General features: G+C 40.7%; 2 protein-coding genes across 2 annotated transcripts in view; both read right to left on the bottom strand.

The window, feature by feature from the left end:
• LOC137096825 (calcium-activated chloride channel regulator 1-like) overlaps positions 1 to 10446 on the bottom strand; it is a 30474-nt gene extending 20028 nt beyond the window's left edge. Inside the window, exons 1-5 of the mRNA XM_067467054.1 lie at positions 10291 to 10446; positions 8088 to 8228; positions 6444 to 6594; positions 2258 to 2366; positions 121 to 289 (exon numbers count right to left, since the gene is read on the bottom strand). Coding sequence (XP_067323155.1) covers positions 121 to 289; positions 2258 to 2366; positions 6444 to 6594; positions 8088 to 8228; positions 10291 to 10446 — 726 coding nt within the window. The remainder of the gene's footprint in view (positions 1 to 120; positions 290 to 2257; positions 2367 to 6443; positions 6595 to 8087; positions 8229 to 10290) is intronic.
• A 4378-nt stretch (positions 10447 to 14824) lies between these two features.
• LOC137096857 (calcium-activated chloride channel regulator 1-like) overlaps positions 14825 to 18669 on the bottom strand; it is a 36596-nt gene continuing 32751 nt past the window's right edge. Inside the window, exon 14 of the mRNA XM_067467094.1 lies at positions 14825 to 15246. Within this exon, the coding sequence (XP_067323195.1) occupies positions 14825 to 15246 (422 nt within the window). The remainder of the gene's footprint in view (positions 15247 to 18669) is intronic.

An 18669-nucleotide genomic window follows, 5' to 3' on the forward strand; every position in this document is an offset into this window, starting at 1 on the left:
CGCCTGAAACAATGAAACAAGATTCCATTTGGCAACGTTGGACAATATTTTGTATTTTTGAGGACAGACATTAAACTAACGAATTCCTATAGTATCCCCACAGACTGTAGTCATACTTACTGAAGACAGACTTTGCATGAACATTATTGATGCCGGCGAAATTTGCTTTTTATGAGGAATAAAGAGGCATCCAGGCTCATAAAGCTCAGTCTGGCGTTCAATTCTGCATCTTCTGGTCCTGTCTCCCCTAGTTACGAATCTATATAGGCCAGTGATACTAGCTGAGCATCTGAGGAATATCAGAAAAATACAGTTATTATATACAGTCATATATAAGTTGACTCGTAAAAGTTAAGGTGCATGTTTGGAGATCAAAATTAAGGGTTTTGTAATGATACGTGGATAGGTCAAGAGTGGAGAGGGGAAAACACCAATGTTGCCTCGGGGGTCCAGCTGTCCCTGGCAGCTCCTTCCATGTCCCTGCACATGTGATGCATAAATATATGATGTATGGTTTGAATGGAATTGTATGAAAGGTGTACGAATGAGGCCTAATTGGGCTGAAAACATCTAAAATATTGAGGCTTGGAAAACAAATACACTCAGAAACTGTAATTAAAAGTTGCTGAACTGCTGACATTGATGAATTGTGACAAATTATTAACTGTTGAACTTTTGGGGGGAAACATGTTTACATTATCAGATACAATGGCTCTTTAAATTAAGGAAATGTTTACAGGGTTCCTTACATTAAGAAAGAAGTTAACACACGGCTCCTTATGTTTACCAACACCAATTAAGAAAAGTCAATATTTGCCAGGAAACTGGGATGCCAGGATGTTTCTGGCTGGAAAAACAGCTATCAATCATTTACAACTTTGGAACAATATTAGCAAGAAATACTGCTCTATAAGAGACTTTATTACAATCCAAAAATTGTGACAGATAGCGGTGCTGTTCACCCACCATGTTCTATTGAAAGAGATGGTGTATCTTGGGAGTGTCAGATCTACTATGGGAAAGCAGGCTTCTGGACACTTGCTCCTTTTCTCAAGGAAAGAGAAAGGAGTGCAATTTTGGAGTCATGATACATTTGTTGCAGGGAGTTAGTTTCTGCTGTAGAGGAAGTCAGGGATGTGGTCCTTGGCATTGTTCTTAGGGAAACAGGATGCACTTTAGAAGTTTTGAAACTGTGCGTTGGCAGGCTGCAGGGAAAGCAGGGTCTGGCCAAAGAGACGTTGATGAGTTCACCTTGAAGGTACACAACAACCACTTTTAAAATTATTGGCCAAAGCAGTTTGATGGCTTTTTAAAAAACAATAATGACTCTTCTGAGAGAATTAACATAAATTGTTCGGCTTCCTTCCCTTCTTCCTCACCTTGTCCCGCCATTTCCCCCCTCTTTTTCAGTTCTCTTTTTAGTCCTCTTTTCTTTCTCTCCCACCTTGTTACATTCATACTGTTATCTGCCTATCTCTCCTTCAACACAGGGAGCAGGAAGAAAGATGAGATAAAGCAAGGAGGGAGTTGGGGCAGCAGAACAAGCTGGAGAAGAGAAAAAGTAGCAATAGGAGACCCTAATGGAAAACAAATATAACACATCAAAATTAAGCATCATTGGGAAAGGAAATAGGAACACCAGGAGGAATAAGGTTTGGGTAAAGTAAGACTCATTGATATCTATTAATTGTCCTTGAATGTCCTTAGATCCAAAATAGAATAAAAAGTAAGGTGGGGTGGGATACTAAGGGAGGGAAGATATAAGAGAAGGAGGGAGGAGACTCAAAAGAATAAAATTAAAATAATGCGTGTGCATATATCTATATAAATAAAAATGTAATGTTAGTTTGTGGGATTACCATAACTCAAAAACGACCAGACAAATTGACACCAAATTTGGACACAATACACATATCAGGCCAACAAGTGAACATCACTCATAAAAACATTGAAAAAACACAGCAGAAGAGACTTTAAAAGCCAAAAACTGAAAATACATATGTGTGTGGTTTTGCACAACGCATGTGCAAAACCACACACATATACACAAATATATACACACATATATACGTGTGACAGGTGATGGCTAGTGTATGTATGTGTATGTATACATATACACATATACATACATGGGAAAGGGGGGGAAATGAAAGAATAAAGGGAAAAAAGTATGTTGACTTCCAATCATTTTCATCCTGTTGTTGAATTTTCTCTTCTTTTCTATACAAGGCTAGCATGGCTAATTATTGTATGGTACCTTGTTGCTTCAATCTTTCTTCGTCCAATAGAATAGAAGGGTGCATCATAATTGTATTCATCAAAAACACCCCATCTGAGATGAGCCCATTCATGAACTAAGATTTTGCCTGTGAAAAACCAATAAAAACAAGCCAAAGCAGTATTGTTTTTCTCGCATGTTCTCCTGCAACCCCCTTCAAAGATCTAAATAAGATGCTAACCTATACTTCAATTACTCAAGAGACAGATATTTTCAAGATAATAGCCAAAATCCTTTAAACTACTAGAATAATGAAAATTTACACAAGTAAGGTTACTCTGGATTCCAGTGTTGTGAAATACACATCATGTGCCTGTACTCACTCACTGGACAATATAATCATGTTGGCCATGAAGTAAAATGAAACAAAAAGAATAAACATAAAAATCCACAAAAGAGCGATACCTTTATTGCCCAGCTATAATGGACTTGGAAGCTTTCCAAGCTGGGCTGGCTTCTTTCTCAGGTCCAAGATAATAATAAAAACAATGTAGGGTGCATGTGTCAAACTCAAGTTCCACAGTTCAAATTTGGCTCACCTTGTCATTTTATGCGGCCCTCCAGATGCTGGATTACAACTCCTGTATCATTACACATGAAGACTAGAACTGATGGGGATTGTGATACAGTAATATCTGTAAGGTTGCAGTTTGCTCTGTTTAGTCAGGATAGTGGGGTTTCAATTTAAATACAGTGATGTCTTGACTTATGATCAACCCAACTTGCGGGTTTTTTGGAGATACGAGCTGTCGCTAGTCTCGTTTTTTGCTTTGAGATATAAACGGGGATCCGGGTTATGAGCTAGATATCCCTTTCTGCAGCCTCCTTCTCCACCATCTCGCCTCCCACAAGTCCCTTTCAAACCCTCCCTTCTTTTTTTTCTCCACCTCCTCATAATACAACCACTCTTTGGATGGTCGATAATGCAAGCCTCAACGGCACTGGTCGAGGGCATCATCCTTTTCATGATGGAAGCTCAGTGTGCAGTCACACTCAAGCTGATTTACATGTCTGTTTCGCATTAACGTGTCCTAACTTTCTGTCTGCTTGAAGGATGCTGGATTGCCTTCCTGTTTGAGCAAGGAACCCCACAGAATCAATGTCCACACTATTGTTTTCACGAAATGGTAACAATTTATTAACTGGTCCTGGGACTATGTCCACCCAGGCACTAACTTGACTTCCTCTCATATTTAAAATTTGAAGGGTAAATGATTGTACCTGCAAGTTGTGGAAGGTTTCTGAGGAGAATATATGACAGTTTTCCTTGCTCGCTGTCTCTGGTATTGTGGCCTTTAGGGCACCCAATGCCCAAGGCGTTAATTAGTCTGACTATGTCTGGATATGTCTGGATATGTCTGACTTTCATATGCCCTTTAACCTTTCTCCAGCCTTAGAGCCACAAGAACTCTTGGGTTGCAATTCCCATCATCACCAGTTCATATGGTGGATAAACAAAAAGGATCTCAATGCAGGGAAGGATCTCAATGTAGGCAGAAGCCTTTCCCTTCTTGTGACAATGCAGGGACTGAGACAAGGTTATATGATTTTAAACATATTTTGCCTGATGAAGAAACCGTTGGAATGTTGAAAGTGTGCATCATTGAACAATGGTTAATTAGCTCCTTCTCCCAAACTAGGCAAAAGTGTGAGAAAGAGTGATTATATGTGCTTGCAACAAGTTTTGATTCACTAGAGACCACAGATATGTAAATAATTGTACAACTATTTTTATACAAGTATAGCTGTCCAATAGGATTCTAACCAATATATGTAGTCAAGGAAAGCAAAAGGAATTGTTTGATGACTTTAGATTAAGATGTGTCATGGAAACAGCATGTGCACTATATGGACACATTCTGTTCTTATCACAAAAGTGACCTCATCATATTAGCAAGGCAAAGCATCCTGTTTCACCTGACATCACATGGGGAAAGCGTCACCATTGTGGAGAGGCCCTGTACTAGCTCCGAGGGAGCTCCATTGGAGCCAGCAGAACAGGCGAAGCCTCTTGTGTTGAAAGTGAAGCATACAGCGACGTTTCCATTTCAGTTGGAGGAGGGCTTCCACAGGTAGCTCCTCTTCATCATCTGATAGGTGGCGTGCCCATCCAACTTCCAGCTGGAGTAGAAGAGTCGTAAGACAGAATTCTGTCTATCAATATCATGCTGAAACACCATGCTCCTAGCATCTCATGTGTGTGATGATAAGTTTGACCCAATTCTTGTTTTTTATATAGTTTGAAGACATATGACAAGGCAAATCCACTGGGCTTGAAGATTTATTTTATTTTATTTGCAGCTTGAAAATGTATTGAAGAATCAAATTATGGAATATTGCTAGTCCATGTTACATATAGGGCCCTTCCAGACAGAGCTTTATCCCAGGAGCATCCGCGTTTAAAACACACAGATGTTCCTGGAGCCCTGTCCACACTCACCCCAGAAAGCACACACTTTCTGGGCTGGGTGTACAGATGTTATTCTGGGACTGGCCCGGGAGAACATCTGGAGACTCTAAACCCCTCTCCAAAAGCCTTTAAAAATAAAAGTACTTACCAGCCTCCATTGGAGAGTTGCGGCAGTTCTCCTGGCATATATAAATGACACGCAAAGAGAAGGGGGGGGGGAAGGAGCAAATCCTTCCACTGCCACCCACCCCACCCCCCACCCCCCGTTCTCCTGGCGCATCATCTCTACATGGCAGGAGAGCTCCTGCAGCTCTCTGTTGGAGGTTGGTAAGTACTGTTATTTTTAAAAGAGGGGAGCACTTTTGGGGAGGACGTTGGGATTCTTCAATACTAACTTAGTCAGGAAAACTGTGGGAATGTTGTCTGGACTGCAGTCCAGACACCGGAAGTAGTGGATTTATCCTGCACCTTCCAAGAAGGCACAGAATAAACCCACTATCTAATAAATTCGCCACAAACCAGGGTTTTCCTGGTTTATGGCAAATTAATTTGGAATTTCCAGGACGTCAACTGGACAGCCCCTTTTTAATTGCAGGAACTCCCACGTTAAAGGGGCTGTCTGGATGTGCCCTCAGTATCCTTTAGATCATGGGTCCTCAAACTAAGGCCCGAGGGCCGGATACGACCCTCCAAGTTCATTTACCTGGCCCTCGCTCAGGGTCAACCTAAGTCTGAAATGACTTGAAAGCACGCAACAACAATAACAATCCTATCTCATCAGCCAAAATCAGGTCTGCACTTCCCATTGAAATATTAATAAGTTTATATTTGTAAAAATTGTTCTTGATTTTAATTGTTGTATTGTTTTAAGGGTTTTTTTGTGGCACTACAAATAAGATATGTGCAGTGTGCATCAGCTGGACGGCATCTAATTGTGCCGGTCTGTACGCCACCCTGCATCGTCTTCAGGCTGAAATGGACGGATAAAAATGGCGTAAATTAAAAAATGATGTAAATAAATGTTTTTTTCAAATTATAATCCGGCCCTCCAACAGTTTGAGGAACTGTGACCTGGCCCTCTGTTTAAAAACTTTGAGGACCCCTGCTTTAGATAAAGGACTGAATGTTGGAAACGGCAACCTTCCAAGCCTGCACTAATTGTTTGAAAAATGTGCATGATTGTTAACTTATATTGTATGTACATTTTGGTTTGCCTATTTGACTGTACCTCTTTGGTGTGGGAGGGGCTTCAGACTCCAATTTGTATTTAGTATGTTTTTAGATTGATGCAGTTTGTCTCTTTTCAGACTTCAGTGAGTATATAGTTATGCAGTTTGGACTGTATCTACAGGCTTAAAGACATTGGACTATGGACAAGTATGCTGAATATATACAAGAAGTTTGTTAGTACACCTGAGATACTATTTTTCACAAAAGACTACTTTGTTTTTGTCTCTTGAGTGCATATTTTGAAGAAGAGGTTTCAAGGGAGCGTATATCTTTTGGGTGATTACAACTGCAAATTCTACTTCAAAGAAATACCCATACTCTACTTGGCAGTTTAAAGACATGGTTCTTCGGTTTCACAGATTAGTTACTTTTTCAATAAGGTTATGGTTCACTTACTCCCAATAGGTTCTGGAATTTCCAATAACTGTAAAATGAAATTGTGTTTTCATGGCTTTCCTCATTCTGTGATTTTTTTAAAAAGAAACTTTGATTATAAGCATTTGAGCTTGAATTAAGAGATACTACCTCGTGACCCATAGACGCTGAGAAAATAGTTATCTGTCAGGAAGTCAGGGGTGAAATGAATGTAGCGTCCCTTTTGGCCACATCCTCCATACTGCAAAGTGTAAGGTTCATCTCCATATTTCTGGAAAGGTTCTGCCACTATGATATCAGCCTAAAATGAATAGAAACTGTTTTAGAGAGCACCATCAAAAGTAGATGTACAAGTAGAAGATGTCAAAGAGGAGGAGGAAGAAGACTATGATAACTATGAGCATTTGTTTAGAATTAAGTCTTGATGTGATCAGCTTATATCCAAATAAGAATCATAATGTTTGAACATAAGACGAGTCTTTCAAAATCAGGTTAAGGGTGTAAACAAAGCCAGCAACTTGTTTCGTTTTAAAAGAATTAACTTTATTAAAAAGGTTTTAAAATTTATAGTAAATGATATGGAAGGAAACGGATTTTTGGAACATATGGGGTAAATTTGAGTTGATGAGTTAGTCCAGGTGGAGGTGGCACAAGAAAGGGGTAAGGGATAAGAGGAGAGGGTAGAGCAAATAAAACAAATTATACTTAAGTAGATAGAAGATTGTAACCGAAGTATAAAAATAATATGCCTTAAGCAGAGAAAGTTGTAAACCAGGTTTTGCTTTTTTTTTCATGTCAGAAGCGATTTGAGAAACTGCAAATTGCTTCTGGTATGAGAGAATTGGCCGTCTGCAACGACATTGCCTAGGGAACACCCGGATGTTTTACCATTCTGTGGGAGGCTTCTCTCATGTCCCCGCATGAGGAGCTGGAGCTGATAGATGGGAGCTCAACCCACTCCCTGGGTTCGAACCACCAACCTTTCGGTCAGAAGTCCTGCCCACACAAGGGTTTAACCCATTGCACCACCGGGGGCTCCTAAACTAGATGGGAAGCAACTTATTATTATGCTTATTCTTATTTTAGTTTAGCTACTACATAAATGTTTGCATTCTTAATTATTTTATGTATAAACTGTATTAAGACATCAACAATTTTTCTTTTCTTTAAAAAAATACAGTGTACTTTCCCAACTTAGATACTGTTCTCAAAATGGTTAATTGTATATGCTGTTGGAAAAAATTAAAATTAAATAAGTTACATTAAAAGTTTAAAAAGCGAAGTAAAAAAAGAAATATAGAGTAGAAACACAAAAAAAGGGGGGGGGGGGGACAGAAAGAAAGAAAGAAGAAAAGGAAAAAGCAGATGATCTCAGATCTATCCTCACCTAACCATAAGAAAACTACATAAACTTCTTGTGTCCAAGATACTTTTTGGACAACTGTAAATACGATTTGAAAGCTACCGGTACTTCTCCACTGTTCCCCATTTTACCTTAGCAACTGATCTTTAGAGGCACATGGAAGTTATCTTTGGTTGTTATGGCTTCAAATATGCATGTTATCAATACTCTATTAATTGATCTGATGGATCCTTCTTTAAAGCTGTTATCACATCCATAATGACTTTACAGTATATTGTGCATAACCCAATTCTCTCCATATATACTGTAAAGAAAGTCCCCCTGCAATAATTCTATCTATAATTCTTTGCTTTTTATGCTGCCTTTCCCTAATATAGAGACAACAAAAGTGGGGAAAATGCATTTAGACTGAAAGCATGCTTCCCACTTACATGTTCATAGGATTCTCTGGTTGTCCTTTTATATTCAGGTTTGGATGCCCATGTTGAAGGTATTACAATTTTTATAGTCCTGAAATAAAACCTCCGTTGTGAAGCACCATAGAGATAAGAAGAAGCCTCTTCAAACATTTCCTAACAAAAGATAGGGAGGGAAGGTTGTAGAGTGAATCACATCTTTGCATCTCAGCCTTCTAATAGATCCCCTTTAACTTTGACAATACAAAAAATTACACATTGCTGTCCCTGGTATCATGAAAATCGATGTGAAGGAACTATTTCTGATAGAAGCACAGGAAAGGGGCCTAAAACCAGTCATTTCAGGACTCATAGCTATTTCTACCTTCCCAACTTAAAGTATGGTGCATATGTACATACACGTTCTTAAAAATGTCTACAGTGGAAATCTGTTGTCGAAGGCTTTCATGACCGGAATCACTGGGTTGCTGTGAGTTTTATGGGCTGTATGGTCATGTTCCAGAATTATTCTCTCCTGATATTTCGTCCACATCTATGGCAGGCATCCTCAAACATTGAGGGGTCTGTTGGAAACTAGGCAAGTGAGGTTTACTGTATATATCTGTGGGATGTATATTGGGTGTCATTTTGGATTCACAGCTGACAATGGAAACTCAGGTCGCTGCTGCCAGCAAACAGGCCTTTTTCCATCTACGACAAGCGAGGTAATTGGCACCCTACCTATCTGATGAGGCTCTGGCAACAGTCATCCATGCCACGGTCACGTCTAGGCTGGACTATTGCAACACCCTGTATGTTGGCCTTTCGATGTCTACGACCCGAAAGCTCTGTATTGTTCAGAATGCGGCAACCGGGCTACTCACAAGAACACCCATGAAATGCCATATAACACCAGTGTTGCGGCATTTGCATTGGCTTCCAACGGATTACCGTGTTCTATATAAGATGCTAGTTCTGACCTTTAAAAGTCTTTACAGCCAGGGTCCATCGTATCTTAGGGACCGTCTCTCATTCTCCCATCATCGGAGGTCGCAACAACCATCCCAACGTGACTTACTTTATATACCGGATCCTAGAGAAGTGCACTTGGAAAGGACCAGACGCAGAACTTTTTCTCTTTCTGCCCCTGCCTTATGGAATTCCTTGCCGCCCTATATGAGAGCCATGTGTGAGTTAGGGCCTTTTACCCTAGCACTTAAGACCTGGCTTTTTACTAGAGCTTTTGATCTATGTTAATTTTATCAATATCTGTAGGTATGTATTTTTATCCTTTACAATTTTAGCTTGCAAACCACCTAGAGCAGTGGTTCTCAACCTTGGGTCCCCAGATGTTTTTGGCCTACAACTCCCAGAAATCCCAGCCAGTTTACCAGCTGTTAGTATTTCAGGGAATTGTAGGCCAAAAACATCTGGGGACCCCAGGTTGAGAACCACTGGCCTAGAGCTTCTTGGATGGAGGGCGATTAATAAGTAATTAAATGATGATGATGATGATGATGAATGTCCAGGATGGAAGAAAGAGCTCTTGTCTGCTTGAGGCAAGAGTGAATGTTGCAAATGGTCACCTTGATTAGCATTTAACTGCCTTGCAGCTTCAAAGCCTGGCTGATTGGTGCCTGGGGGTGCCTGGGGGGTGTTAGCTGACCCTGATTGATTCTTGTCTGGAATACCACTGCTTTTTGAATGTCGCTCTTTATTTACTGTCCTGGTTTTAGAGGGTTTTTTTTTACAGTGGGACATTTATAAAGCTGATTTTCAACCAAGGTGGAAGGAGGTCAAAGAATACATTAAAGCTGAGCTACCACCCATCTTTGCTAACCATTTAATGTAGTTTTAAACCAATGTTGAAGAAAGCAATGTCACTGTGCCAATGATTACATAGGAAATCCTGAAATTAGTTTCAGTCCTGGATGGCGATGCCTCCCACAGGTGTGCATTAAGGGCTTTCTTTTGTGGGTGTTTGTTCAAATGGTCAGTATAGATGGGGCCTCTGTTACCACATCTAGGCAGCGAGGAAGGGACCTATGAGAGGATTTACAACCTAAAACACCCATCTATGGCCACCGAATCTTGTGAATCTCCAAAATAATATATAATAATAATAATAATAATAATAATAATAATAATTGCCCTTTTCTCCTTGTGGTTCCAGTTAGCTAAAGTCACCAATGGCTACGCTACTACAAATCACTACATCAACAAAATATCGTGGTCTCACCTTTATGCTACTAATGATTCTGCCGCTTTCCGGGATGCTAGGGTGAATGCCAATCACGACATCTTCATATCCACCATTGCGGAGCTTTATAAGGCTCCCTTTCACTCCATGGAGCAGAAGCAATGCCGTGAATAGGTGCCACCCTTTCTGCGCCATCTTTGCTTTGTGCCAGGCTGTATCTCGGGCAGAAATGGTGGCACAGAGGGGTAACCGATATCACTGTGTGTGTGTGTGTGTAAACAAAGACAAAAAGAAACCCTCTGTTACGTTTAACCGGTGTTTTATGACAGGCTTTGTTCTGCCGACAACGTCCAGGCGCTTGCTCCTGTCAGAAATAAACCTGTCACCAGTCCTTAAGAATACTTCTTAGGGAGAGGAAGAGAAGGCCTCCGCCTCCCTTGGGTGCTTTGGAGCGGCCCTGAGGCAGGCTTGTCAAGGCCGGCCTTGTCTCCTTGCTCCATGAGGCAGATCCTCCATCTCTCCTCTGGTTTGCCGCCAATCGCTATGTTGCTGAGGGGATTGGGGCATGGGTAGGCCTTGCAGCCTCAGCAGCCCCTGCTTGCCCTATTGGGAGGACTGTGGGGAGCCTCGGGTCTTGCAGGCCTCTCTAGGCCCCTCCTAGGCCTGCTGCCTTCACAATGGGCCCCGTCCTGCCTGTCCTCCTGTTTCCCAGCTTGAGAGTTTCTACAAAAAGACTTCTAGGAATATATACCTAGGATGCATCTATACCAGGCATGGGCAAACTTTGGCCCTTCTGGCTTTTGGGACTTCAACTGGGAGAAATCATAGGGAGGAAGGGGCAAGCTTGTTTTCTGCTGCCCTGGAGACTAGGGCGCGGAACAATGGCTCCAAACTACAAGAAAGGAGATTCCATCTGAACATTAGGAAGACCTTCCTGACTGTGAGAGCCGTTCAGCAGTGGAACTCTCTGCCCTGGGGTGTTGTGGAGGCTCCTTCTTTGGAAGCTTTTAAACAGAGGCTGGATGGCCATCTGTCGGGGGTGCTTTGAATGTGATTTTCCAGCTTCGTGGCAGGGGGTTGGACTGGGTGGCCCATGAGGACGCTTTGAACTCTATGATTCTATGATGAATTATGTTACTCTGTAGAAAACTACAGAAAGATTCTTTCTGCACTATGATACATATTGGGAAACAGTATGCAACTTGCAGTTTCTCAAGTCTTCCTGTGGATAATAAATTTATGACATTAAAGATGTTTTGACACCTAAGGCAATTCCTTTCACTATTACACTCATACATTTTTGCCATTTGATTAATACATATTCAGCAGATTTTTTTTAGTTAAAACAACTTTGAATAGGATAGAATTAATGAGGGCTTTGAACATGATAGAATGAATCAACAGTTTGTATGTTAGCACACAAAGATGAAACTAGCACATGCTAACATAATTTCGAGATTTATAGTTAGAAGAATACCAGTGAGAAGAGTTGCATAACTCACATAAACCAAGTTATCTCTTCTTCAAGTAAGATGTTTTTCTAAAGAAGCTTTCTATATAGCTTTCTTCAAACTACAGGAAAGAAGATTCCACCTGAAAATTAGGAAGAACTTCCTGGCTGTGAGATCTGTTCAGCGTTGGAACTCTCTGCCCCGGAGTGTGGTGGAGGCTCCTTCTAAGGAAGCTTTTAAACAGAGGCTGGATGGCCATCTGTCGGGGGTGCTTTGAATGTGATTTTCCTGCTTCGTAGCAGATGGTTGGACTGGATGGCCTACGAGGTCTCTTCCAACTCAATAATTCTATTATTCTATAGTAATTATTTCCGTGGTAGAAATAATTAAGTGGATGTCTTTTTGAAATGCTGTCTATGGAGGGGGAGGATTAGGACATTTTAACCCATTCGTATGCTTTGTTGTTTTTTTCGTGTCAGGGGCAACTTGAGAAACTGCAAGTTGCTTCTGGTGTTCACTGACTAATCCAATTGTATTTTGTGGCTCCTACGATACATATTAAATGAATATTGGTGTTAGCTATTTTAATGTAATTGTATCATAATTACTTTTAGAGTACATGTTGTAATGTTTAATCATGTTTTAGTTTACTATGTCTTATTGGATTGTTTTTTATTATTTTCATCTCAATGCTTAATTCTTTGTTGTAAGTTTACTGTTGCATTATCTTGTATAATTTTGATGTGTTTGTATTCATTTGAGGCATTGAATATTTGTTTTGTGTCTGTAAACCACCCTGAGTCCTTTCCAGGAGAGAGAGCGGTCTAGAAATAAAATTTTATTATTATATTCTTATTATGTGATGATTTTTTAATGGAAACCTTTACCCGGCTATTCTTTCCACTGGTAGAAAAGCAAGTCTTTATAAACTTCCTTATGAAGACTTTATTTTCCTTGCATCTGTCTCATTCTTACGTTATTAGAGTTCTCCTCTGTATTCAGAAGATATAAAAATATTTCTCTAATGTCATGGTGCTGTTACTTTACACTTCAGCATCAAATGTTATTGCATGTTCTGGAAAGGGATGGTAGGGCAATAAGGAATGCTACTTTACACATGCTATGCTCTGATTGTATATTCAAAATAAAGTGTGAGTCCATCCTCAAACTTTTATTTAAATAAAAATGTAATGTTCGTTTGTGGGATTAAGAGAACTCAAAAACCTCTGGATGAATTGACACCAAATTTGAACACAAGACACCAACTAAAGCAATGTATGTCCTTCACTCAAAAAAACAAACACAATTTAACCGGAAAGAACTTAAGCCCCCACAAACCTATATTGGATAGACCGCATCAGCTCTAGATTATTAAATATGGTTTTCTGTGGGTGAGCAGATGGCAACTACTGGACACCATATGTTCTATCAGAAACTAGGGCTGATGTGGTCTATCCAATGGTCGTTTCTGAATCAGCACCCCAAATAACCAAACCAAATCTAAAGTTGACCAAAAACTGATTCATAACCCTTTCGGTACTAATGTTGGAGAGTGGTCCCTGGTCAAAGGGGTCCCACTGGGAACCACTGGTGTAGATGCACCCTAGAGTTTGGAAGGCAACTGAGAAGAAACTAGACAAGATCCCGAAGTGCAAAGTATATCATTGAATAGTAAAGTTGGAACTGTCCATGCCATTATATTCCTAATTTTTATGTATGGTTGTGCTAATGCTGTGATTCAAATTTCTGTTTGATAAAAAGAGGGTGAGACAAAAATGACCCATGGGGCCCTATTTGGAGAAGAAAGCACCAAGAGACAATTTAGAAAGTTCAAAGAGGACCGTCAAGGCAATTATGAAAGCACAGAAATGTATGAGCAAAGAAACCTGAAAGAACTTCTAAAAAGACATCCCTTCCTGGGTCTGATACAAAAGCGGTTAGGAAAAAAACAAAAAACATTTCATTACATACCAGTATTCATGCTTAATTTTATAGTCATTTCTTGTTATATGGATTTTTTCCTGATGAATATATATAGTGGGGTTGTTCTATAATGATACAGTGCTATTTTTCATAGCCAACCAACAGATCTTTTATGTAGATACACAAGGCTATAAATTCCTGTTCAAGTTGCTATACTTTGGAAAGAACAGAACTTTATAAAATTATTTTCCATTCTGCAGAATGCCCAAATTAAAGGTTGATTGATTTCTTATATTTTTGAGGGATTGTTTATTAATTCAAAAGTTCACTTCAACAGTTGTAAAAGCTTATAGAAGATTGCTAAAAGGACAACCATATGAGTCCTGGAGCAAATCAAGCCTGAACTCTCCCCAGAAACCAAGATGACCAAAGTGGGACTGCCGTACTTTGGCCATATCACGAGAAGACATCACTAGGAAAGACAATGATGTTTGGTAAATTAGTAGGCAATAGAAAAAAGAAGACGGCCACATTACATGTGGATAGATTCAGTTAAGGAAACCATGGCCCAGAGTATGCAAAACTTGACTGGAGCCAATGATAATAGGGTGACTTGGAGGCTGTCATTCATAGGGTTGCCACGAATCCAAGTTGACAATAACAACGTAAAATTCTGGTTCCTGTGTCACTGAATGGGATGCACATAAGCTGTATGAGGGGAAATAAAAACTTCCAATAGAAAGAAGATCACAATGAAATAGGACACTAAATATATTATTAAATCAATCACAATGTTCATCACAATCTAGCAGCTAGTACTTGAATGATATCTTGTCACCCAAACCAGAGTTTGCATAAATAAATTTGCATCAGAGATATTAATAGAGTGGAGAAATTGTAACTATCTCACATTGATATGCTAAATAACTTTAATAGCAAACCCAAAAGTCAGGGAACAAATAAATATAACATGTCTTGACCCCCTTGGCATTATTTCATTGAATGATGAAACGTAATTCACAAAATTAATTAGTAGTTTATTCTTGTAACTTTGAAGAAATTTTTTCCCCCAACAATTCTTAAAACAGATTCATTTCTTCCCTTTATTTTTTCTTTTTAGTCTAAAAATAGGAAAAACTTTATGTCTAGGTGGTGCACAATATATGAAGAACCACCAATGGAAGGGAAACATGTAGTGTTCAATTAACATTTTGACTGGACGCAGTTTGATCTATGCTGTCAACACTCTCACGACGACTTTTTTTCCACTTATGTAAAACATATAATGTTATGCCAGCAATAACACACAATACAGCAACACATACTATGATCACAGAGGCACGTGAGGAAGTAGGAGTAGGAGGCGCTGCACGAAGGAGCAGAGTGGCCCTTGCAATATTGGATACTTCCCCAATATTGTTGTTTTCATCAATGGCACGAATGGCAAAGTAGAGTAAGGTGCCATTTTCTTTTGTGAGATCATCTGGCTTGTACCGAAAGGTCTGTTTGACTCCAGAAAATTCAGGTATCAGATCAGAAGTGTCCAAAGAAGTGGCACTAGGAAAGTTAATCTCTACTAAGTCCAGTGGGTTTGAACTGACTTTTATTTCATATCTGTCAGCTGAAAAACATGGGAGAGATGACACATTCACATTAGGCTACATGAACTAAATCGTGACTCTAAATCCGAGGTGTCAAACTTCTGGCCCTCCAGATGTTTGGGCCTTCAACTCCCAGAAGTCCTGGCCACTTTATCCAATTGCCAACACATCTGGAGGGCCACAAGTCTGACACCACTTCTCTAAGCAAACTGTGAAATAATAGTAGTACTGTATTTTCCAAAAAAAATAAGACCGGGCCTTATATTAATTTTTGCTCATAAGATTAGGGCTTATTTTCAGGGGATAGCTTTCTTTTTCGTGTACACCAATCTACCTTTATTCATGTCCAACAATCTATATTCATCTCACTTTCTTCTGGAACACAGTTGTAATATTCTAGCAATAATATCTATATTGAATTTTATATAATAATAATATTTTATAATTCAATACGTCTCTTGTGTGTTGCAATAGATGTACTACAGTAATTGGCAATTTTAACTGGATCTTATTTTTTGGGGTAGGGCATATTTTCAGGGAAACAGGGTAGTAGTTTCCCTGCAAGCCCTTAAAATAAAACTTACCGGGCTGTCATAACTCCTCCCTAGAAGGCCTCCTGGAGTGTAGAAATGATGTGCCAGGAGTTTGGGGGGTTTTTTTGGTCGTGTCAAGAACCATTTGAGAAACTGCAAGTCGCTTCTGGTGTGAGAAAATTGGCCATCTGCAACGACGTTGCCCAGGGGACACCCAGATGTTTTGATGTTTTATCATCCTGTGGGAGGCTTCTCTCATGCATGCCAGGAGATGGGGAACCAGGAGCGATTTGGGGCCCTCAGCTTCCTGGCACGTCATTTCTATACCCAAAGAAATGAGATGGGAAATGGGGACTGATCCCTGGGTAGTCACAAGATTACCCGTGAGTGAGTCCCAACAGGCCCCATTCCCCTTAGACCCAGGTCTTTCAGGAAGGCCTGGGTCTAATGCGGTATCAAATTCATTCGGGATAAATCAGGGTTTACCTGCTTTGTCCCGAATTAACTCTCTTTTACTGGAGGGGTCATTTGGATGCCCCCAGTAAAAGTCTGACAGGGCCCGCATTTTGGGCTCTGTCTGGAAGGGCTCCAGGTCTCCATTCAGATGGAAATGATTTTGTTGTGGAATCGACCTATATCTGCCTCTGGCTAACATGTTCTCTAACTGTGAATTCAGGAGACACCACCATGCAGCATAAAGAAAATGCACCCAGACAGCCAAACAATAGTAACAAATGCCTCAAAAAGAAAGAATGAAAGACGAGAACCCTGAATTTAACTGTGGGATGGAACCACTTTGCCATCTACTAAAACAAGTGAGGGCATTGTTAGCAGGTCTGAAGGACTATAATTTTTGTCAAAGGAACCCACCATAAGGTGCAAACCTCCTCACCCCTACCTAATTGTCATAGAACACTGAAAACCAAAGCCAAAAATTCTGTTTCAGAAATAGTTCTTTTCAGCTTTAACATAATTGCCTCTTCTATTACCAGAAAACCACAACTACTAGAGTACAATTTTCTTTATTTTACTTAAAATTTTAGTTTTGTGTATGTGTGTGGTACTAGTGTTGATGGGTTGTTCATCCCCATCCCACAGTAAATCCAACTTTCCTTGCAAGTAACACTGGACCAACTTGAAGATTGATATCTATTACATTATTGTTGTTATTGTTGTTGTTGTTGTTGTTGTTGTTATAATAACAATTATCATCATTACCATCATCACCATCATCATCTGACTTTCTCTCTCTCTCTCTCTCTCTCTCTCTCTCTCTCTCTCTTTCTCTCAAAAAAAGAGATCCACAGTGTCTCACAATAATACCAAGGACAGGCAGCCCCCAAGTGTGAGACAACAGAAAGTGAGAGAAATGTACATCTCAGAAGGGAAATTCACTCCTGAAAGAGTTATCATGGGGAAAAGGTGTCTCCGCTGAAGCTTTATCACCAATCTTTGTTTCCACAACAAGCTATCTTTTTCAAAATCCAATTCCCACAGGGACAGAAAGTGGGGTGAAATCTTCTCAAGAGGGGCACAGACAGCAAAACAAACACCACATGGGTGTTAACCCTTCCCTATGCTATCCAAAAGCCTTTGTGTGTGTGTGTGTGTGTGTATGTATTTGTCTGGAGTTACACTTAAAAATGTAACTGTTCCGACTTATATACAAATTCAACTTAAGAACAAACCCACAGAACCTATCTTGTTGATAATTTGGGGACTACCTGTACATTACAGCTAAAACTTAAAAATTTCAGTTAAAACTACAGCAACATAATAAATATCTGGCCCCACCCACTGTGCTGGACATACATTGGACTTGGTTTTCTGCCAGGGATGGGAGCAGGGTGGCGGTGTGGAGGAGTTGTCCATCTCTCCGTTGCCATGGACTGACCACTTCCTGATCAGATTTAGACTCACTGCGCCCCCCAACCTCTGCAAAGGTGGAGGACCCATTAAGTTGGTCCGCCCCAGGAGGCTTATGGATCCGAATGGATTCCTGACGGCTCTTGGGGATTTTCCCGCCACCTCGGTAGGTGACCATGTCGAGGCCTTGGTCGCTCTCTGGAATGGGGAGATGGCCAGGGCAATTGACATGATCGCTCCGGAACGTCCCCTCTCAAGTAGCCGAGCTAAACCAGCTCCTTGGTTCACTGAGGAGCTGGCAGTGATGAAGCAAAGGAAGAGGGAACTAGAGAGCGTGTGGCGTTTGGATCCGAGCGAGTCAAACCGAACACGGTTTGTGTCCTTTCTAAGGGCATATGCCGCGGCAATAAAAGCCGCAAAGAAAACTTTCTTTGCGGCTACTATTGCGTCTGCAAGGAACTGTCCGGCGGAGTTGTTTCGGATTGTCAGAGGTCTTTTAACTCCTGCCCCCTCAGACGGGAGCCCTGACAATTCGGCCACGTGCTGCGAAGCATTTGCTCGGTTCTTTGCAGACAAAGTCGCTTTGATCCGTTCCGGCCTGGACACCATGTTAAATGCAGTCTCTGAGGATGTGACACAAGCACCTGCTTGTCCTATTTTGATGGATTCCTTTCAATTTGTGAAACCCGAGGATGTGGACAAGATACTTGGAGGAATGAGTCCCACCACATCCATCCTAGACCCCTGCCCATCCTGGCTTCTGAAGGAGGCCAGAGGGGGATTGGCTGAATGGGTAACGGTGGTGGTTAACGCTTCCCTTCGGGAAGGCGAAATTCCAGCGAGCTTAAAACAAGCTATTATAAAACCGCTGTTGAAGAAACCATCATTGGATCCCACTAAATTTGACAACTTTCGGCCTGTTTCCAATCTCCCCTTTTTGGGCAAAGTCATGGAAAGCGTGGTGGCCTCACAACTCCAGGTATTCTTGAGAGACACGGATTATCTGGATTCGGCACAGTCTGGTTTCAGACCGGGACATGGAAC

Source organism: Anolis sagrei, chromosome 4 (assembly GCF_037176765.1).
Source record: "Anolis sagrei isolate rAnoSag1 chromosome 4, rAnoSag1.mat, whole genome shotgun sequence".
Classification (NCBI taxonomy): Eukaryota; Metazoa; Chordata; class Lepidosauria; order Squamata; family Dactyloidae; genus Anolis; species Anolis sagrei.